Raw genomic sequence first — 23,051 nt, 5'->3', positions numbered from 1 at the left:
TGTCTGATGTATGCTGCACTGCTGGACCCTCACTTGGTTAAGCACCGCCGACCTCTCCGTCAGCACAGGAACAGTCCAGATCCTCGCCAAATGGCTCTGTTCTCAAAGCTCATGAGGACCTTTGATTTCGGGCACTCCGCCACCAGCCAGCGACCTCTCCCTCTTGTGTACCAGCTTGTCCTGCGTGAATAGAGATGGAGAAAGTGTACGCAGGATGCCTACCAGGCCAGATGATAAGTATGTCTTGCCTTTGTGGGTGGTGAGTGGTCCCATGGATGGGATGAGGACAATGATGGTGCGTGTGTGAGAGTGAACGGTGATGCCCCTTGAACCGGCAGTGAGTGAGATCACTGTGGTTGTGTGATGGGTTTTCAGTGTGTGAGTTGAAAATGATGAGAAGAGTGACTTACACGAACAGAACGAGGAGATCATTCATCCTCTTGCAGCACTGGCTGGATGTCCTCTTTTGAAAGATGTTGGCACTGACCACCGCTGCCACCACCACCCAAGCTGGGTTAGTGCTGTTGCTGCCCATCCCGTGGCCAGTGTGGGGATAGAGGACATCCTGGTGGGCCTCCACGACATCCAAAAGGCGCTCGAGGAGTGTGTCACTGAACCTGGGGCTGCAGTCTCCTTTAGTTTCAGGGCCATGTCTTCCGTGCAGCAGTGGTGATCTGGAAGCACTGAGATGTGTGCTTGCGGCTGGACTTTAAACATGGCGCCCAGCATGATGCAGCAGTGGGGTGATGGTTGGGCGGGCGAGTGAAAGCCTGCTCACTATGGAAATGGCGTGTTTCCCGGGAGCGCATAAATGTGGCGGGTTTGGGATGATACGGTGTGAAGACCTGCTACTGCACTTAGTGCAAATCTGGGAAAATTGCGCCCTCAGTCTTCAAATTTAATTTCAAGTTTGGTCATTCTGTGAATCTGCATCAGTTTGTCAATTTTTAATGTTGAGAGTTTAAAAATTCAAGATTGGCATGTGCTCCAATATTGGTTACAGTTTCCTTGAAATTGAATTGGTTTCAAGCTTGAGGATCATGAATTTTTCATGAAAAGGAGCAGTAGATGGCTCTGTGTCTCAGCCCTTGTTTCTAGTTCTGATTTTTCCTGTTTGAATTTCAGTAGTCAGCATATTGGAAAAAAATGTTTTCACTAATGCTCCTTATTAGTAGATAATGTAAACAATTGAGAAACTGATGGGTCTCCAATGATTCAAGATTACAATTTTCAAACTGGACAGGGTGGGGGTGGTGCTGTTGGGGAAAGAAACAAGAAGAAATGGGAAATAAGATGCTGTAAACAAACTGTCATGAAAAGGAGAAAAGCCTGGTGCATTATTTATTAAGGGATATGATTCTTGAGAGTAGGAAAGGAAACTGTTAGATTGAGATTGCATCTGAGTTTTGAGTTTGATTTTATAAGAAAGGAATGCCTGAGAGGCCCTAGGGAAGAATGAGTTGGTCCACAGTTTGTACAACCAGTCCTAATATCAACGCAGGAAGTCAGTAAAGTATGTTGGTTTTTATTTCCAAGACAAAATACCTAGCTTCAAAGGTAGCCCTGAAATCCCATAGGTTTTCATATGAGCTACCAAGTAATGGTTAAAGAGGGAAGAGAGGTGGTTGCTGTGGGAAGTTTTGAGATGAGTACTTAAAATTTTACTTACATTAGGTAGAATAAGTTTGTTTGGAGTAGTATGCCTGGGAATTTAATAATTTGTGCGTAGTAGATTTGGGTTAGGATTGACAATGTTAGACCTCTGGTAATTTTGTTGAATGTTAATATTTCCCTTTCTTCCCCTTCTCCCACTTTCCATTGACTGAGATATCAAGCAACAGCAAAGTATTGTGTTGTTCTGTAGTAAACTCTGCTGGAGGAAGATTAAAATAATCCCCTTTTATATCTTCAATTTTTTTTTAAATCAGGAGAAATTTTAATTAAACTTTTACTACTTATTGCTTTAATCTCCTCAGTTTGTAGGTGCTGATACCATTTGCTTGTTTTGAAAACCCAAAATGCAAAGTTTCAGACCAGAGTCTATCTGCACTAATTGCTATACCTCAATGTGATGTGCAGAAGAAATAGGAGGTTGGAGTTGAAATTAGTCATGAAAATTTCTGAAATTTTTAGAAATATAAAGGTGCAAATCTTGTACCTTTTTAAACATTTTTCACTAAGATTCTCAACAGTCAGTTGTTTTGCACCTTTTTACTCAGCATGCTTCTTTCCGCCCACTTGTTTTTATTTTAAGTTTTTTTTATATATAATCCACCGCTTCAAGAAAATATTAGGTCTCTTTACTCAAGTTGTTAAAAGTATTGTGTAAGGATAATTAGGGGTGTGCTCACTGCAATTAAGTTCTCTTTTCCTCCTGTGATTTGAATTTCAGAACCATGCCAAGTCTATTGGAATATTTAAGCTACAACTGTAACTTCATGGGTATCTTAGCAGGGCCGTTATATACGTACAAAGATTATATGGCTTTCATTGAAGGCAGGACATTACACATGAAATGTGCTGAAGTAAATGGGAAAGGAAATGGACAATGTGGACAAAGTGAACCTTCACCTGTGGTAAGTTTTTAACTCTTGTTTTATCTTAGAATTTCACTCTCTTGTAAAACAACAAACTGGTAAATCTAGTTGACATTTTAGAAGGTCTGTTTTGCATCACATGATTTAATTTGCTGCAAGCTAATTCTTCTTTCAGTATCCTTTAGACACAGTAGTGTAGCTTATCTAGTTGTAGGGAAACCAGATGTTAAACAAGCATGCAGATATGTTACAAAATTGCTGATATTGTTCCACGTTGCAGTCAATAAAGCTTTAAGATTTCTTTCAGTACTCAATTTGTTTTGACCCCCCCCCGCCCTTTATTTTTCTTTGGTAATGTTAGTGTGCACCCCCAACCCATTCCCAGATGTTTGGGTCAAATTCCTCAGCCCCTCTGCTGGGGACCTGATTGGTTCAGATTGAAAATTCTACCACAAATGACTTAATTCGAAACCTAGACTGTTAGACATTTCAAATTGAGGCCACTTGAACAGCCAGCTGATTGGTCCTCTTTTTCAACCCCTCAAGAACTAAGGAGAATTGTTTTTGGTTGTTAGATAACTGACAAAACCATGCTTGAACCTTAAGTGGAGGAAAATTCGAGGTTACCTTAATGGGGAAAAAAAAATCTTTTCATGTACTTTGTCAGATTGATTTATTTTGGATCACAAAAGCGACTGGAATAGCATGAAACTTTGTGCTGCCGTGTGGAGTAGTTTTATTATATCTGTTGATATAGTTGTCCCCTTTGCCAGGAAGAATAGAAAAACAGGAAACTATCTAAATGGAAAGAGATTGTAGAACTCCTGAGTTAGAGGGATCTGGGTGTCCTGGTATATGAATCTCAAAAAAAACGTATGGAGCTACAGTAAGTGATTAGGACGGCAAATGGAATGCTGGCATTAATTGCAAGGGGAATGGAGTATAAAAGTAGGGAGGTTTTACTGCAGCTGTACGGGACTTTGGTGAGACCACATCTGGAGTACTGCTCTCCTTAGTTGAAAAAGGATATAATTGTGTTAGAGCAGCTCAGAAAAAGTTCACCTGACTCGTTCCTGGAATGAAGTGCTTATCTTATGAAGAAAGGTTGAACAGATTGGGCCTTCACCCATTGGAGTTGCAAAGAATGAGAGCCAATCTTATTGAAATATATAAGACAAAAACAGAAATACCTGGAAAAACTCAGCAGGTCTGGCAGCATCGGCGGAGGAGAGCACAGTTGACGTTTCAAATCCTCATGACCCTTCAACAGAACTAAGTAAAAGTAGGAAAGGGGTGAAATATAAACTGGTTTAAGGTGGGGGGTGGTTGTTGGGATAAGCAGCCAGTAATAGGTGGAGATAACCAAAAGAAGTCACAGACAAAAGGACAAAGAGGTGTTGAAGGTGGTGATATTATCTAAAGGAATGTGCTAATTAAGAGTGGAAAGCAGGACAGATAAGGTACAGATAGCTCTAGTGGGGGTGGGGGAATACTAAAAGTGCTAAAAGGTCCCCCTTGTCCTCACTTATCACCCCACCAGCCTCCGCATTCGAAGGATCATCCTCCGCCATTTCCGCCAACTCCAGCATGATGCCACCACCAAACACATCTTCCCTTCACCCCCCCCCAGCGGCATTCCGTAGGGATCGTTCCCTCCGTGACACCCTGGTCCACTCCTCCATCACCCCCTACTCCTCAACCCCCTCCCACAGCATCTTCCCATGCGACCGCAGAAAATGCAACACCTGCCCCTTCACTTCCTCTCTCCTCACCATCCAAGGGCCCAAACACTCCTTTCAAGTGAAGCAGCATTTCACTTGCACTTCCCTCAACCTAGTCTATTGTATTCGTTGCTCCCAATGCGGTTTCCTCTACATTGGAGAGACTAAACGCAGACTGGGTGACCGCTTTGCAGAACACCTTCGGTCTGTCCGCAAGCATTACCCAGACCTCCCTGTCGCTTGCCATTTTAACACTGCACCCTGCTCTCATGCCCACATGTCTGTCCTTGGCTTGCTGCATTGCTCCAGTGAAGCTCAACGTAAACTGGAGGAACAGCACCTCATCTTCCGACTAGGCACTTTACAGCCTTCCGGACTGAATATTGAGTTCAACAATTTTAGATCTTGAACTCTCTCCTCCATCCCCACCCCCTTTACGTTTCTTCCCTCTCCTTTTTGTTTTTTGTTTTTTCCAATAATTTATATAGATTTTTCTTTTCCCACCTATTTCCATTATTTTTAAATGTATTTCCACCCATTGTTTATCTCTACCTTTTAGCACTTTTAGTTTTCCCCCACCCCCACTAGAGCTATCTGTACCTTATCTGTCCTGCTTTCCAATCTTAATTGGCACATTCCTTTAGATAATATCACTACTTTCAAAACCTCTTTGTCCTTTTGTCTGTGACTTCTTTTGGTTATCTCCACCTATTACTGGCTGCTTGTCCCAACAACCGCCACCCCCCCCCGCCCCCCTTAAACCAGCTTATATATCACCCCTTTCCTATTTTTACTTAGTTCTGTTGAAGGGTCATGAGGACTCGAAACGTCAACTGTGCTCTCCTCCGCCGATGCTGCCAGACCTGCTGAGTTTTTCCAGGTATTTCTGTTTTTGTTTTGGATTTCCAGCATCTGCAGTTTTTTGCTTTTATCTATGAAATATATAAGATCCTGAAGGGTGGATAACAGGAGCATGTTTCCTTTTGTGGGGAGACTATAACTAGGGAACACAGTTGAAGAATAAGAAGCTTCCCTTTTAAGATGAACATGAGAATTTTTTTTTCTCCCAGAGGGACATTAGTCTTGGGAATTCTCTTTCCTAGAAAGCACTGGAGGCTGTGTCATTCATTTTATTCAAGGCTGTGTCGGTTAGATTTTTGATAGATGAGGGAGCTGAGGGTTATGGGGGCTGGGGTATGTGGCAGACAGGAAGGTGGAATTGAGACTACAATCAGATCAGCCATGATCTTATCAGGTGGTGAAGCAGTCTTGAAAGGCTGAATGGCCTAGTCCTGCACCTAAGTCCTATGTTCAAAGAAGTTGTTTCTGGGGTTTTTTGCACAGAATTTCCAAGCAGTCCACTGGATAATGACAGCTAAGAAAGGAGACTGCAGAAATTACAGAAAATAATGATAAAATTATTTTGAGCAGAAAGCAGGAATATGGAAAAGATCAAGAATTGCAGAGTTATGTACTTTTAAAAATAAGTCTTCCCTATTCTCTTTTGGTTGAGTGTGTGCAAGAGAGTTTTACAGCAAGGAAGACAGCAGATAGAACACCCATAAAAATCTAGAACAACTCAAGGAAGGCAAATTCTGGCAAATATCCTTTCTGTTTTGAAATGAAAAGAAAATGCTGCCAATATCTTTGATTTCCACATTTGCACTTTTTTTTCCTTGTTTCTGCTGTTTTTAAAAAAATGCTTTCCAGTTTTAAGGGCAATTACTTGGTTGATATGACCACAATCTACTTTTAATGATTCAGTCTTTTCTTGCACCAGAAGTTTGAATTGAGCAACATGGGTAAAACAGCAAATTGGGAATTTTTGTGCTAAAGAAGGGTTGAATTATCAAATACTTTGAATTAAGCAAAATTGATTATAGCATGAATTGCAATAATGAGCTACCATGCCAGAAACACATTTTTAGAAAACCTGAGTACATTTAATGTTTTTATTTTATAAACTCATTTTAATGTTTAACTTCCTTCTGTGCTTTCTTTCAGACACCTGTACTGTTCAAGCTCCTTGTTTGTGGAATTTCTTTGTCATTTCATCTGACAGTCACTAAGGTGTTCCCAGTGGAACACAATATTGACGAAACCTTTGTGAAAACGGCATCCTTAACTAGCCGAGTGTTCTACCTGTATTTTTCATTATTGGCTGCCAGGCCAAAATACTATTTTGCTTGGAATCTTGGTGAGCATTTCAAATGCTTTTGACTGGCATGAGCCAAATATTTTAAATATTTTGAGACTGCATTTTTTCTATTCGTAGAATTCTGAAAAATGCATTTTAATGTAATAACTCTCCAGGGCTAGAACAGTGTAATGGTGACCTCAAGTGGTTAAAACTATGAATAGATAAATAGAAGCTTTGTAAAAATTTTTCATCTGATTTCATGTATAACAAATTAGCCAGTTGAAACTTAATTATTCATGAGTGGATGAGAACTTTTCTTCAAAACCTGATCTTTAAAACAATGGGGCAGCTCAATCCGTCATTTGGGTGAGAAAAGCTTGAGTTTTACTTTCTTATATTCATTCATGGGATGTCAGCATCACCCATCCTTAATTGCCCTTGAGAAGGTGGTGGTGAGCTGCCGCCTTGAACCGCTGCAGTCCATGTGGTGTGGGTACATCCACAGTGCTGTTAGGGAGGGAGTTCCAGAATTTTGACCCAGTGACAGTGAAGGAATGGCAATACATTTCCAAGTCAGATGGTGAGTGGCTTGGAGGGGAACTTGCAGGTGATGGTGTTCCCATGCATCTGCCGCCCTTGTCCTTCCAGATGGTAGTGGTCATGGGTTTAGAAAGTGCTGTTTGAGGAGCCTTGGTGAATTCATAAATATCAAAAGCGTTTTTGAAATTCCTCCCTGTTTTTCTTACATTGGAGCTTAATTGGGTATATTTTTAACACTACTACTGTAGTACAAGTTGACACCTGGGCTCTGTGCATAGCAATATTAACAATCATGATATAACTGCAAGTTTATCAAAAAATCTAGTTACAGTAAATTTTATGCGTCTCAATTGTGTATCCATACTAAGAAACCTATCTTTAAAAAAAATACCTTTGCCTTCTTCCCCCTGCCCCCCCCCGATACTTCCTCCCAATTCACCGCACTCCATTCAATTTCGTTCAGTGATATAAAATTAATGATTAGTCACCCATCAAAATTCAATAGTCTAAAACCATGCGATTTTTAAAAAATTCTGACAATTTTAAGGGAAATAAGATGGCTCCAGTGGTACCAAATGGCTGTGGGAGGTGATGATAAAGAAAATCCATTGCTGGAGATGCTCTGAATTGAGTAGGTAAGAATGAAACCAAGAGACCACAGTCCCACTAATGCGCTGAGCAACAGAAGAAAGACATTTGGAGGAGGATCATGTGGCCATTTGTGGGAAAAGGTAGGGAGGTGGAGAAGGAAGACGAGGGATAGCTTGCAAGGTCACAATTACCTTGGGTGTCATCTGTGACTTTGATTAATGTCACTTCAGTTTTGTGATGGGCAGAAACATGAGATTCGTGCATAGTTTTAGGAAGGGATAACAAACTGGAGAGGAAAGGGATCTTGGAGATGGGGGTGATAGTTTGAAAGAGATGGGTCAGTATCTGAAGAGTGGAAACCATTTATAATGACAGCTAACAAGGGGCCAGGAAGGGAAGTTGGATGGTCAGCAGTTTAGTGGCAATGGAGTTGGGAGATAAGGATATGGGTCTAGTGGATAAGATGAACTCTGAGTAATGGCTGAATTTTATATGCCCCTCCAGTTGTGTTTTGGGTGGAGGTAGTGGCATGTAAAATAGGGGGGTGCTCACCCCCATAATGCAGGATGAGGGCGGACACCAAAATCAGCAGCCAGCCCACTGTATTCAAATAAATAACCAAGGGTCAATTAGGCTTGTTATCAAGCCAATAAACCCTGATAATACACTGCCCATGCCATAAAACGTTCGGTGTGGGCAGTCCAATTTTATTTTATTATATTTAAATTATTCAAAAGGTGGGAAGGAAGGGGGAGGTTGGCTCTTTCAGGGCTATGCTTTACCAATCGCAGGGTGGCCGCCTCAAGAATGATCCCCATCTTCCTACCTGCCTATAGTCTTAAACCTCACCCCCTGACCTACCCATACCCTCCTTGCCCAAGGCCCCAGACTTACCTGCTTCAGGGATCCATGGGCTGCCTTCCTCCTCCTTCTGCAGCCCTGGCAGCTGCCACTGACATGCTATTGGTGCTGATGGAGCTATTAGCCAGCTGAAGGGCGTAAGTCCTACTTGGCCCTTGATTAGTTGCCCCGCAACAATGTCTACTTTACTCCTGCGGGGAGGGGTGAGAGGGTGGTGTGAGTCGTCCCAATCCTCTCTCCTTCCCCCCCCCCCGCCAAAACCCTCCGGCCGCGCCTGCATTATTCAGCCATTTGAGGCTCAGGAAAGACTGGGAGGTTTAGTGTGTTCGATGGGCTTGTCTGGTGGTGTCTGACTTTGTACTCATTTGAGACACTTTTTAATATAGACACAGATGAGACAATCTGCAACAGTGAAGAGCTGTGTGTAGCAACCCAATGATAGCAGTAGTAGTCAAATGTATAATTTAGCTGTTTTTATTCTTACATGAGATGTGGGTGTTGTTGGCTAGGCTAACCTTTATTGCCTATCACTAATTGCCCTTGAGAAGGTGGTGGTGAGTCACCTTGAACTGCTACAGTCCATGTGGTGCAGGTACACCCACAGTGCTGCTAGGAATGGAATTCCAGGATTTTGACCGAGTAACAGTGAAGGAATGACAATATATTTCCAAGTCAGGATGGTGAGTGGCCTGGAGGGGAACTTCCAGGTGATGATGTTCCCATGCATCTGCTGCCCTTGTCCCTCGAGGTGGCAGAGGTTGTGGGTTTAGAAGGTGCTGTCAAAGGAGCCTTGGTGAATTGCTGCAGTGCATCTTGTAGATGCTACATACTGCTGTCACTGTGTGTTGGGAGTGAATGTTGAAGGTGGTGGATGGGGTGTCAGTCAAGCGGGCTGCTTTGCCCTGGATGGTGTTGAGCTTCTTCAGTGTTGTTGGAGCTGCACTCAACCAGGCAAGTGGAGAGTATTTCATCACACTCCTGACTTGTGACGTGTGGATGGTGGACAGGCTTTGGGGAGTCAGGAGGTGATTTACTCTCTGCAGAATTCCCAACCTTTGACCTGTTCTTGTAGCCACAGTATTTATATGGCTGATCCAGTTCAGTTTCCAATCAATGGTAACCCCCCAGGATGTTAGTGGGGGCTTCAGCAATGGTAATGTCATTGAAAATCAAGGGGACATGGTTGCATTCTCTCGTGTTGGGCTGGTCATTGCCTGACACTTGTGTGCCATGAATGTTACTTATCACTTGTCAGCCCAAGCCTGAATGTTGTCCAGGTCTTGCTGCATATGGGCACAGACTACTTCAGTATCTGAACATTATGCAGTAATCAGTGTACACCCCCACTTCTGACCTTATGATGGAGGGAAGGTCATTGATGAAGCAGCTGAAGGTGGTTAGGCCTAGGACACGACCTTGAGGAACTGCTGCAGTGATGTCCTGGAACTGAGGTGATTGACCTCGAACAGCCACAACTATCTTCCGTTATGCTAGGTATGACTCCAACCAGTGGAGAGTTTTCCCCCTGATTTCCATTGACTCTAGTTTTGCTAGGGCTCCTTGATGCCACACTCAGTCAAGGACTGCCTTGATGTCAGGGGCAGTCACTCTCACCTCTTGAGTTCAGCTCTTGTTCATCTTTGAACCAAGGTTGTAAAGAAGTAAGGAGCTGAGTGGCCCTACCCAGCATCGGTAAGCAGGTTATTGCTGAGTAAGTGCCGCGTAATAGCACTGTCGACGACACCTTGGATCAGTTTGATCGAGAGTGGACTGACTAGGTGATAATTGACCGGGTTGGATTTGTCCTGCTTTTTGTGGCTGGTACATAGTTGAGGTCTGAACTTGGATGTCGACCTGGAAGTTCACATTTCAGGATAAATCAAAATTTCTGCTTTAAGTTATAATATAACAAAAAGCAATTTTAACACTGACATTTATAAAACTGAATTAGAGAATTATATCTTACTGTAATTTTTGTATCTAATGTGTATATAGTGAAGAAAAGCTTTTGAATATATTCATAGAACAGTATTTTAATAATAAGTGTCATTGTAGCATTCAATTTTATTTTGAACAGCTGATGCTATCAACAATGCTGCAGGATTTGGCTTCAATGGTTATGATGAGAAAGGCAATGCTCGTTGGGACTTGATTTCAAATTTAAATATTGTTAACATTGAGGTGAGAATTTTTTTTCTAGTTTCACTGTAAATGTAAAATTCTTCAAATTATTCAAGTAGATTAACAATTATTAAAATGTGGAATGCTCAGCTTCTACCAATGATAAACAGGGAACACGACCATATTTTATGTCTAATTAATAGCGCTTTAGGTCTTTGGTGCCGCCGCCTTCTTATCAGCTTCCCTTTTTCAATTTCTGAAACGTAATTCTCAATTTCCTCAGGATTTAAGATCCTCAAGAGTTGTTCATGCTTCATCACTGTTAGTTCAATGTGTTTTCCACCCGACTGCAACCTCCAGCAAAGCCTTAATGGCAAGCTTTATGGTACCGCTGTCCATAGCAGTGACTTCTTCAGTGTAGTTTTTCTCCAGGAATTCCCTGACAGCCTTTGCACTTCTTCCTATGGCATTGACCTTTCATTCATTGTAGGTGCCTGATGAATCAGCTTGGTACAGTCTTGGAGTTCCATCAAAGTCAAAACCTACAATCAGTGCAGAAATGCCAAATGGTCTGCGCCCATTACTTTTGAGTGTAACGCTGTTTCAAGCTGGCAATGTAGCGTGTGATGTACTCAACTGTGACTGGAGTCACACTGAGTGTCGATGGCTCTCTAACACTCTACATGAGCCCTATTTATAACTATCCAGGCATCAGCTGTAAGGCTTGCAAAAGCCATGCAAACATTGTCATCCAGTATACAGATCTCCCTTATAGTTCTTTCATCCTGTAATTTGGCTACAGATTTCTTTCCCACTGCAAGGACAACATTTCTTTTCCTCGAACACCAACTGCCGCCGAGCCCTTCTTCACCGCCTCCTGGGCATACTCCACCTGGAAGAGGTGCCCATCCGGGGAGAAGATGGCGATGGTTTGGTCATAGCTGACGCTCATGGTTCACTTCAGTTCGGTTTGGCACTTTGGTTGCCTTTTAACTAGGGCAATTGCTCATTTGTAGCCCCACCCCCAATTTCTTTCTTCTAATTCTCCAGGCCTTGCCGTGCTTGTAACCTAAAGGTTTATGATAAATAGTTGTTTATCAGATTGGAGGAAGGTCTGTAGTGGAGTTCTTTAAGGGTTAGAGTTGGGACCCTTGCTGCTCTTGATATATATTAATGACCTAGACTGTGGTGTGCAGGGCATGATTTCAAAATTTGCAGATGCCATGGAGATTGGAAATGTCAACTGTGATGAGGATAGTCTGGAATTTCAAAAGGACATAGATATTTGGTGGATTGGGCAGACAAATGGCAGATGAAGTTCAATGCAGAGAAGTGAGGTGATTCATTTTGGCAGGAAGAATGTGGCGAGACAGTATAAAATAAAGAAAGAAACTCTGACGGAAGTGCAGGAACAAAAAGACCTCGGTGCATATGTACATACATCATTGAAGGTGGCAGGGCATGCTGAGAGAGCAGTTCATAAAGCATATAGTATCTTAGGCTTTATTAATAGGGGCATTAAGTACAAGAGCAAGGAGGTCATGTTGAACTTGTATAAGGCACTAGTTAGGCCTCATCTGGAGTACTGCGTCCAGTTCTGGACGCCATACTTGAGGGATGTGAAGGCATTGGAAAGAATACAGATGAGATTCACAAGAATGAATCCAGGGGTGAACAACTGTAGTTATGAGGATAGATTGAAGAGGTTGAGACTGTTTTCCTTGGAGAAAAGACTGAGAGGAGACTTGGTAGAGGTATTCAAGATCCTGAGGGGTATAGACAGGGTAAATAATGAGAAACTGTTCCCTCTCGAGTACATCAAGAACTAGAGGGCACAGATTCAAATTAATGGGCAAAAAGGAGTCATGTGAGAAAAAAAATTTTCACCCAGAGGGTGTTTGGAGTCTGGAACAAACTTCCTGAAAGAGTGGTGGAGGCAGGTTCAATAGAGGTATTCAAAGGGAAATTGGAGTGCCATCTGGAAAGAATGAATGCACTATGTTATGAGGATAAGGCAGGGAAGTGGAATTAGGTAGATTGCTCTTTCAGCAAGCCAGTGCAGACTCGATGGGCTGAAGGCCTCCTGCACTGTAAAGATTCTGTGATCTTATCCTACCCTCTGCCCTTCAGTACTGCTGAGGTATACAAACCAAGGGATGGGTACAAGATCTGAAACTGGCAAGTGTGCATGAGTAACGTAGAATACTTGTACATCCCCTTGTGCCCTCCACTTGCTTCCTTCTGTGACAAAAAGGTGCACTTTCGTGAGACATAGCATGCTGATGCTTCATTATTGAAATTAACTGAGATTTTGTTTAGATGAGATCGAACAATGAAATTTCCCCACCAAGATTGAAAAATGTAAATTTTCCAAAAAAATAAATACCCCTACCAACTCCATTGGAGCTTTTTTAAATTTATTCTGTGCATATAAAAGTAATCTATATAATTTCCATTTTATTGTTTTTTTTCACAGTTTGCGACAAGCTTTAAAATGTTCATTGACAACTGGAACATACAGACAGCGCACTGGTTTAAAAGGTAATGGTATGGCCTTTTTTTAAGGAATAACTAAGATAGATTGCTGTAGTGCTAGATGTTGGTGCTCGTACTACATTGATATGATGCAGATTATGTTGTACCCATATGCTGCAGCGGGTAGGATGCTGGTTATGATGTTTCCTTCTGCAGAAATAGGCACTGGTATTGTGATTTGAGCGTGTTTCCAATATATTTTACCAATATTCACCAAATAAAGCAGCTTCCATAGCCTGGTCTGCAATCATACCAGATGCTCTATGTAATTGGCTAAATTATTAGTTTATTCATAAAATATAATTATTTGCAGAAGCAGCTAGCATAGGTGAAATATTGAATGTTTCAATATAGCGCTCAACGCTTGGAAGCGAGAAGTTAATTGAACAAAGCAATCAGACAAGAACCTTTGAATATTATAGAGAAAGAGATTAGATATTCCCCAATGAAATAAGTAGCCTGTAGTTTTTATATGAATAATGAGTGCGCAAGTTTATTGGGCTCAACTTAACTCCACTCAAAATTAAACAAACCAAAATCAACATAGGAAATGTGCTTTTCTGCAAATTCTGTTAATTTGAAAAACAGGCACCAGCTTTGAACCTTGTTCTGTCAGATAAGAATGGGCTGAACAATGCCAACTTTACAACCTATAGACACAGGCAAAAGGTAACTACTTCTTAGTGGATGTTGCAAATGTCATGGCCCAAGTTTATTAATTTGCTACAATGTCAGCAAGAACACCCAATTCGAAGTATCACTCACTCAATTGATTTTTTTCTAATTGGATGAAAGCAGCTGGCATTCCTGCAGCTTATTCTGATGGGATTATAATTAAAACATTTAACATGTCAGAGTACAAAAGTACATTTGTCCCCTTCAAATTGGGACCGTGGAATCACTGTTCTAAATGCTGTGCCTAAACTGCTATTTTAGAGGAAGCAAAGTGTAACAATATGATGGGGTGCAGGTACGATAATTTTTTTTCACACTGTACATTGCCGAGCAAGCTAAAAAGCTGTTCTTTTAGGAAAGAGATGGATATCCAAGTGCCGACTTAATTACTTTTGTGCATCTTTTTTCTACTCTGTACGATCTGAAGAGTTGGTCATGATAGGGAACATGTATGGGAAAAGTACAGAATTCAATCCCACGTTCTAATGCTTTGTGGTTTTGGTGTGCCGGGACCTTATATCCTGCTTTCATTTCATCCCTGTTCAACACTGACTGTGAGCCAACTATATTAATTACAATGTGATTTTAACATCTACAAAGTATGAAAGATTGCAGGTTGACTTGGGGCGGCAGGAAGAATGAAATGTGACTTTTTAAAAACCTGGCCGTCTTACCTTGGTCATGTGAGAAATTCTATGTTTTTATCTTGTTAGACATTTCTTGGTCCAAAAATTTTGATGGAAATTGTTGCCCATCCACAGGGGTTCTAAGAGCTTTGTTTCCAGTGGCTTGTTGCAGAATTAAATGTGGTGAAGTGTTGCTAAACCAGCAGCTCATTTCATAGAATCAACATGGGAGGGAGGTTTGTAATTGGCACCTGTGAATTAAACAAATGTTTCCTTTTTTCCAATTGAATTCGTCACAGCTCTGCCCAGGTTTTCTACATGATTTTAGACTAACAATCGCTAATTTAAAAGAAAAGTATTCAATATATTCAAGTATTCAAAAGTCTGAAACTAAAAACTATTTTGAATTAATCCTTTTATTTACAACAGGAGAGCTTTGCTAACTTGCTCACTATTGCAATTTTCTACAGCTACTGATGTATACGATAAACAGGTACAGGTATTGCTCAGCATTCATGTTAATAGCTTGGTTCTCAGGGTCATTGTCAATGTTTAAACCATCTACAACTTCAGCCTAGCCATTCACCTTTACTACATTAGTTTGGTGGTTTCCAATTTGGGAAATTGTTTCTATGCAACTTAACCAATAAAAAAATATTGACTCTGTTGAACTTTCACCAATACCCGGTGATTAGAATTAGTGATTGGGGACAGTATAGATAAGAGAACTGCTAGCGCAACAGTCATCAGTGTTGAGTGTCTTCATTGCTATTGTTGAGCCCCATGCTTTCCCTCTTGAGAACTAGCTGTTTAAATCTTGTGATAAAGAAGTTGGTCTAATGGAGATTCCTTAAGTTAATCAGAAGTTGTTTACATTAATTCATTATCTGAACTGAGTTCATTTAACTGTCTTTTGTTTCAGAGTTTGCTATGATCGCTGCCTTTACTATCCAACAGCAGCAACATTTGTGCTCTCTGCAATGTGGCATGGAGTTTATCCAGGCTATTACATGACATTTTTAACAGGAATACCAATGACATTAGCAGCACGTGCAGTAAGTTATCATTTCATATTTATGAATGCAACTTTATACCTATAGTATTTTGTGTTTCCCTCTTGCTTCCAAGAGGCTAAACTCTAAGTGGGAAATTGTTTTTCTTGTAAAAATGGAGATTTGAAAGTCTGTAATGATATTCCCTTCATTAAAAAGATTACATTTATTCTGTTGTCAAATTTATTTAATTGATCAGATTCATATTTACACTTGATGGATGTAAATGATTTATGAATAGGCAGAATGTATTTTTATGGTATGTGAATAGGTATATAGGTATGTGAAGAGAAAAAGATTGGTGAAGACAAATGTAGGTCCCTTAGTCAGAAACAGGGGAATTTATAATGGGGAACAAAGAAATGGCTGACCAACGAAATACATAACTTTGGTTCTGCCTTCACAAAGAAGAACACAAATAACATACCAGGGGAACACAGGGTTTAGTGAGAGAGAGGAACTGAAAGAAATCAGTATTAATAGGGAAATGGTGTTGGAGAAATTGACGGATTGAAGGCTGTTAAATCCCCAGGGTCTGATAATCTACATCCCAGAACACTTAAGGAAGTGGCCCTAGAAATAGTGGATGCATTGGTGGTGGTCACCAGAGATTCTATAGACTCTGGAACAGTTCTTACAGATTGGAGGGTAGCTAATGTAACCCCACTATTTAAAAAGGGAGGCAGAGAGAAAACGGAATTATAGACCAGTCAGCCTGACGTCAGTAGTGGGGAAAATTCTAGAGTCCATTATAAAAGACTTAATAGCTGAACACTTGGAAAACAGTAGCAGAATCGGACAGAGTCAGCATGGATTTACGAAAGGGAAATCATGCTTGGGAAATCATGCTTGACAAATCTACTGGAATTTTTCGAGGATGTAACTAGCAGAGTTGATGAGGGAGAACCAGCGGATGTGGTTTATTTGGACTTTCAGAAGGCTTTCGACAATGTCCCACAGAAGAGATTGGCGTGTAAAATTAAAGCACATGGGATTGGGGGTAGTGTATTGAGATGGATAGAAAACTGGTTGGTAGATAGGAAACAAAGAGTAGGAATAAACGGATCTTTTTCTGAATGGCAGGCAGTGACTAGTAGGGTAGCGCAGGGATCGGTGCTGGGACCCCAGCTATTCACAATATATATTAATGATTTAGATGAGGGAACTAAATGTAATATCTCCAGATCTCCAGATTTGCAGATGAGACAAAGCTGGGTGGGAGGGTGAGCTGTGAGGAGGATGCAGAGATGCTTCATGGTGATTTGGACAAGCTGAGTGAGTGGGCAAATGCCTGGCAGACGCAGTATAATGTGGATAAATGTGAGGTTATCCACTTTGGTAGCAAAAACAGGAAGGCAGATTATTATCTGAATAGCTGTAAATTGAGAGAGGAGAATGTACAACGAGACCTGGGTGTCCTCGTACACCAGTTGCTGAAGGTAAGCATGCAGGTGCAGCAGGCGGTAAAGAAGGCAAAAGGTATGTTGGCCTTCAGAGCCAGAGGATTCAAGTGCAGGAGCAGGGATGCCTTGCTGCAATTATACAGGGCCTTGGTGAGGCCACACCTGGAATATTGTGTGCAGTTTTGGTCTCCTTATCTGAGGAAGAATGTTCTTGCTATAAAGGGAGTGCAGCGAAGGTTTACCAGATTGATTCCTGGGATGGCGGGACTGACATATGAGAAGAGATTGAGTCGATTAGGATTATATTCGCTGGAGTTCAGAAGAATGAGGGGGGATTTCATAGAAACCTATAAAATTCTTACAGGACTAGACAGGGTAGATGCAGGAAGGATATTCCTGATGGTGGGGGAGTCCAGAACCAGGGGTCACAGTCTGAGGATATAGGGTAGACCATTTAATGCTGAGATGAGGAGAAATTTCTTCATCCAGAGAGTGGTGAGCCTGTGGAATTCGCTACCACAAAGTAGTTGAGGCCAAAACATTGTATGTTTTTAAGAAGGAGTTAGAAAAAGCTCTTGGGGCGAAAGGGATCAAAGGATATGGGGAGAAAGCGGGAGTAGGCTATTGAGTTGGATGATCAGCCATGACCATAATGACTGGCAGAGCAGGCTCGAAGGGCTGAATGGCCTACTCCTATTTTCTATGTGAGTCAGATAGGAGAAATTCCATTTTGTTTTTGTTCAAATTCTAGGCCAGGTGTGACTTGTGCTCATGAAAAAAATCCCTTTATTTGTAGGTAACCAGTATCTCCCCACACAATCAGTGCTATGCAAGTTTTTCTTAGTTCTTCTAACTTTGTAGAATAAGCACATACTTATTGCTCAAGGTGTAATAGTATTATGGGGTCAATTCTACACTTTGACAAGACATGTCATCTTGGGAGCTGTACTTTTCTCTCCATTACTGTGAATGGATAAGAAATCGTGAGATACTTGCCTGTGACTTTCCTGCCAGTGGCATCTCCCAGAATGAGCAACAAATTATAGTACTACTTCTAAGACATGGTTATCTGAAGTATTACTCTCAACTATCCTGTTTTTCTAGATTAGAAACAACGTCCGATCGTGTTTTATCAAGTCACCAGCTGTCAATTTATTTTACGATGTCATAACCTGGATTGCAACAATGATAGCAATAAGCTACACAGTTGTGCCATTTGTTTTGCTGTCAGTGGAGTCATCTCTAAAATTTTACAGGTAAGCTGAGAAAGTGTATAACCTAAAGAAGCCCACGGTAGTTTATATTGGCAAAAAAAACTTCCTTGAGCAGCGAAGGTTAAGGGATTGATGGAATAAATAGGCAGAAACTGTTTCTACTACCGGTGGGGAGGGTCGGTAACCAGAAGGGATAGATTTAAGGTAATTGGCAAAAGATCCAGAGGGCTGATGAGAAATTCTTCTTTGCAGTAAGTTATGATCTTAAATGCATCAACTGAAAGGGTGGAAGGAGGAGTTTCAGTAGTAATTTTCAAAAGGGAATTGGATGTATACATGAAAAGGAAAAATTTGCAGGGCTATGGGGAAAAAGAGGGGAAGGAGATTATTTTGAGAGCTCTTTCAAAGAAACACTAAATGGCCTTCCTCTGTGCTGTATGATTCTTTGCTGTATAAAAGTACATGGAAATTTTAATTTTCTTGCATATATATGATTATTTTGAGCATCATACTGCCATCCATTCTGGCTGTTGTGTAAGCAGTATACTTTGCAAGCATTGTTGCTTTTTCAAACAAATCTGTTTCTGCTGATTGTACAATATATGAGACTGAACGAGAGCTTTCTGATTTGCTTATACAAAATAAATCTATTGTGATACCCTGCACTGTAGTTCAATCGATAAACAGCAATTGCTGTGTACTTTGGCTGTGTACTTTGTCACCTTAGCTTAGTTTGGAGAGCGTTCACTTCTTGGCAGAAGATAGTAGGTTCAACACCTTATCCAGGCTGAAGCCCAAAGCAGCATCCCTTCCTTGACCTCTCTGTCTCAATTTCTGATGATAGACTGTCAACCAATATCCATTACAAGCCTACCGGCTCCCACAGCTACCTCGACTACAGCTCCTTACACTCCGCTTCCTGTAAGGACTCCATCCCATTCTCTCAGTTCCTTCGCCTCCGTCGCATCTGTTCTGATGACGGTACCTTCAAAAACAGTTCCTCTGACATGTCCTCCTTCATCCTTAACCGAGGTTTTCCACCCACGGTCGTTGACAGGGCCCTCAACCGTGTCCGGCCCATTTCCCGCGCATCCGCCCTCACACCTTCTCCTCCTTCCCAGAAACATGATAGGGTCCCCCTTGTCCTCACTTATCACCCCACCAGCCTCTGCATTCAAAGGATCATCCTCTGCCATTTCCGCCAACTGCAGCATGATGCCACCACCAAACACATCTTCCCTTCACCCCCCCTGGCGGCATTCCGTAGGGATCGTTCCCTCCGGGACACCCTGGTCCACTCCTCCATCACCCCCTACTCCTCAACCCCCACCTATGGCACCTCCCCATGCCCACGCAGAAGATGCAACACCTGCCCCTTCACTTCCTCTCACCTCACCGTCCAAGGGCCCAAACACTCCTTTCAAGTGAAGCAGCATTTCCTCTAACTTAGTCTACTGCATTCGTTGCTCCCAATGCGGTCTCCTCTACATTGGAGAGACCAAACGCAAACTGGGCGACCGCTTTGCAGAACACCTGCGGTCTGTCCGCAAGAAAGACCCAAACCTCCCTATCGCTTGCCATTTTAACACTCCACCCTGTTCTCTTGCCCACATGTCTGTCCTTGGCTTGCTGCATTGTTCCAGTGAAGCCCAATGCAAACTGGAGGAACAGCACCTCATCTTCCGACTAGGCACTTTACAGCCTTCTGGACTGAATATTGAATTCAACAACTTTAGATCTTAAACTCCCCCTCCCCCCATCCCCACCCCGTTTCTTCCTCCTCCCTTTTTTTTTCAATAATTTATATAGATTTTTCTTTTCCCACCTATTTCCATTATTTTTAAATCTACAACTAATACCTTGTTAGTCTTTCCACCCCACCCCCACTAGAGCTGTACCTTGAGTATCCTGCCATCCATTCTTAATTAGCATTTTTCTTAGATAATATCACCACCTTCAACACCTCTTTGATCCTTTTGTCTGTGACATCTTTTGATTATCTGCTCCTATCACTGCTTGCTTGTCCCCACAACCACCCCACCCTCAACTTCTCTCTCCCCCCGCCCCCCACCTTAAACCAGCTTATATTTCACCTCTCTCCTAACTATACTTCAGTTCTGTTGAAGGGTCATGTTGGACTCGAAACGTCAACTCTTTTCTTCTCCACCGATGCTGCCAGACCTGCTGAGTTTTTCCAGGTAATTCTGTTTTTGTTCAGCATTTAGTAATCCTGCTTTGATTTGAGATGCTGTTTTGTAGAACAATGCTGATGCAGAGTACTTGTGATAAATTACTTCATTTCAAAAGCAAACAATCCAGCACGAAACATTTTGGGACATTTGAACATAATGGGGTAGAGTTTCCAATTGACTGTGCTGTTTTTTTTGGTGCTATTCGCCCAAAATTGCTGTAACCTGCACCAAAAAAAATCTTGGAATTTTAAGCCCAAATTATGTTCAGCACAAAATAAATTTGTGATTTTTTGCACTATAAGCACAATGCTAAAATCCGGAACAAAAACAGAATTACCTGGAAAAACTCAGCAGGTCTGGCAGCATCGACGGAGAAGAAAAGAGTTGACGTTTCGAGTCCTCATGACCCTTCGGCAGAACTGAGTAAAGTTAGGAGAGGGGTGAAATATAAGCTGGTTTAAGGTTGGGGGGGGTGGGGGGAGAGAAGTTGGGAGGGGGGGCTGTGGTTGTAGGGACAAGCAAGCAGTGATAGGAGCAGGTAACCAAAAGATGTCACAGACAAAAGGAACAAAGGGGTGTTAAAGGTGGTGATATTATCTAAGCAAATGTGCTAATTAAGAATGGGTGGCAGGACACTCAAGGTACAGCTCTAGTGGGGGTGGGGTGGAAAGACTGACGACAGGGTATTAGAGTTATAGATTTAAAAATAATGGAAATAGGTGGGAAAAGAAAAATCTATATAAATTATTGGAAAAAACAAAAGGGAGGGGGAAGAAACGGGAAGGGAGTGGGGATGGGGGAGGGAGTTTAAGATCTAAAGTTGTTGAATTCGATATTCAGCCCGGAAGGCTGTAAAGTGCCTAGTCGGAAGATGAGGTGCTGTTCCTCCAGTTTGCGTTGGGCTTCACTGGAACAATGCAGCAAGCCAAGGACAGACATGTGGGCAAGAGAACAGAGTGGAGTGTTAAAATGGCAAGCGATAGGGAGGTTTGGGTCTTTCTTGCGGACAGACCGCAGGTGTTCTGCAAAGCGGTCGCCCAGTTTGCGTTTGGTCTCTCCAATGTAGAGGAGACCGCATTGGGAGCAACGAATGCAGTAGACTAAGTTAGAGGAAATGCTGCTTCACTTGAAAGGAGTGTTTGGGCCCTTGGACGGTGAGGTGAGAGGAAGTGAAGGGGCAGGTGTTGCATCTTCTGCGTGGGCATGGGGAGGTGCCATAGGTGGGGGTTGAGGAGTAGGGGGTGATGGAGGAGTGGACCAGGGTGTCCCGGAGGGAACGATCCCTACGGAATGCCGCCGGGGGGGTGAAGGGAAGATGTGTTTGGTGGTGGCATCATGCTGCAGTTGGCGGAAATGGCGGAGGATGATCCTTTGATTGCGGAGGCTGGTGGGGTGATAAGTGAGGACAAGGGGGACCCTATCATGTTTCTGGGAAGGAGGAGAAGGCGTGAGGGCGGATGCGCGGGATATGGGCTGGACACGGTTGAGGGCCCTGTCAACGACCGTGGGTGGAAAACCTCGGTTAAGGAAGAAGGAGGACATGTCAGAGGAGCTATTTTTGAAGGTACCGTCATCAGAACAGATGCGACGGAGGCGAAGGAACTGAGAGAATGGGATGGAGTCCTTACAGGAAGCGGGGTGTGAGGAGCTGTAGTCGAGGTAGCTGTGGGAGCCGGTAGGCTTGTAATGGATATTGGTGGACAGTCTATCATCAGAAATTGAGACAGAGAGGTCAAGGAAGGGAAGGGAAGTGTCAGAGATGGACCATGTGAAAATGATGGAGGGGTGGAGATTGGAAGCAAAATTAATAAATTTTTTCAGGTCCCGATGAGAGCATGAAGCCGCATCGAAGTAATCATCGATGTACTGGAGAAAGAGTTGTGGGAGGGGGGCCGGAGTAGGACTGGAACAAGGAATGTTCCACATACCCCATAAAGAGACAGGCATAGCTCGGGCCCATGCAGGTACCCATAGCCACACCTTTTATTTGGATAAACTGTTATAACACGCACTTGGTAAAGGCTGTTATTTAAAATTCCAGAGGGAATCTTTAAACAACTGTCATAACCTATATTTTCAAGTGGCATGTTTGAGACGCAGCTCTAAATTCAGGAATAAGACCACCAATTCTTGAGAGCTTTTTATATCACACTACATGAGACATTTATTAATTTACACAAGTTAAACATATACACATGGCTGCAAATTACTACTATCATAACTTTTAACAAATTCCCAAACTAATCTTCACTAAGACGACAACAATCCATAGACTTTAAGCAGACCCCAGGCAAAGCATTTTCACCTTTATAAATTCAAAATGAAGTTCCTTTTAATTTTGGTTCCTTTGCAGACAGTTGTAAGCTTACAGCTGCTTTGATGTTACATGCCTCTGCCCTGCACACACACAACTGCTTTCTGTTATACCCAGCACTCCTCTTTGAATGTAACTTCTCATTGTATCACCAGGCCCTTTGAACTCCACCTCTTCTAACAATAAGACCCCTTTCATAGTACCAATTTTATTAGTAATTTAAACATATTGCTTGGTGTCTCCTAGCTAGGTGCAAGATTTCACTCCCGCTCTTGAATGCTGTATTCAACAAAATGCAAATGCACTCTACCTTACTGTATACATCTCAAAATTACTATACATCAAAGCACCCAGACTTGCTGTCTTTCGTCGAATTAAAACACACACAGACACACCCACAGATTAAACCTCAATTTAAAAAAAAATTCCAGTAACATTATACATTAATAGCTTCATGACATCCCCCTTCCTATTGAAAAATGAACCGTCATAATTCTAAAAGATGGCTTCATTTTGTAATAACCCATCT

At 42.1% G+C, this 23,051-nt stretch overlaps 1 protein-coding gene and 1 pseudogene across 5 annotated transcripts in view; one reads left to right on the top strand and one right to left on the bottom strand.

Moving 5' to 3' along the window:
• Window positions 1-23,051, top strand: part of LOC144680553 (membrane-bound glycerophospholipid O-acyltransferase 2-like) — a 164,961-nt gene that overhangs the window by 120,567 nt on the left and 21,343 nt on the right. For all 5 annotated transcript variants that reach the window (XM_078541650.1, XM_078541653.1, XM_078541652.1 and 2 more), the window contains 6 exons: window positions 2,393-2,576; window positions 6,263-6,455; window positions 10,468-10,571; window positions 12,988-13,052; window positions 15,270-15,402; window positions 17,907-18,058. In XM_078541650.1, the coding sequence (XP_078397776.1) occupies window positions 2,393-2,576; window positions 6,263-6,455; window positions 10,468-10,571; window positions 12,988-13,052; window positions 15,270-15,402; window positions 17,907-18,058 (831 nt within the window). The remainder of the gene's footprint in view (window positions 1-2,392; window positions 2,577-6,262; window positions 6,456-10,467; window positions 10,572-12,987; window positions 13,053-15,269; window positions 15,403-17,906; window positions 18,059-23,051) is intronic.
• Window positions 10,631-11,474, bottom strand: LOC144680287 (proteasome subunit alpha type-7 pseudogene; annotated as a pseudogene).

Source organism: Cetorhinus maximus, chromosome 5 (assembly GCF_964194155.1).
Source record: "Cetorhinus maximus chromosome 5, sCetMax3.hap1.1, whole genome shotgun sequence".
NCBI lineage: Eukaryota > Metazoa > Chordata > Chondrichthyes > Lamniformes > Cetorhinidae > Cetorhinus > Cetorhinus maximus.
The sequence above is the reverse complement of the archived record's forward strand: the minus strand, read 5'-3'. Positions and strand labels throughout refer to the sequence as shown.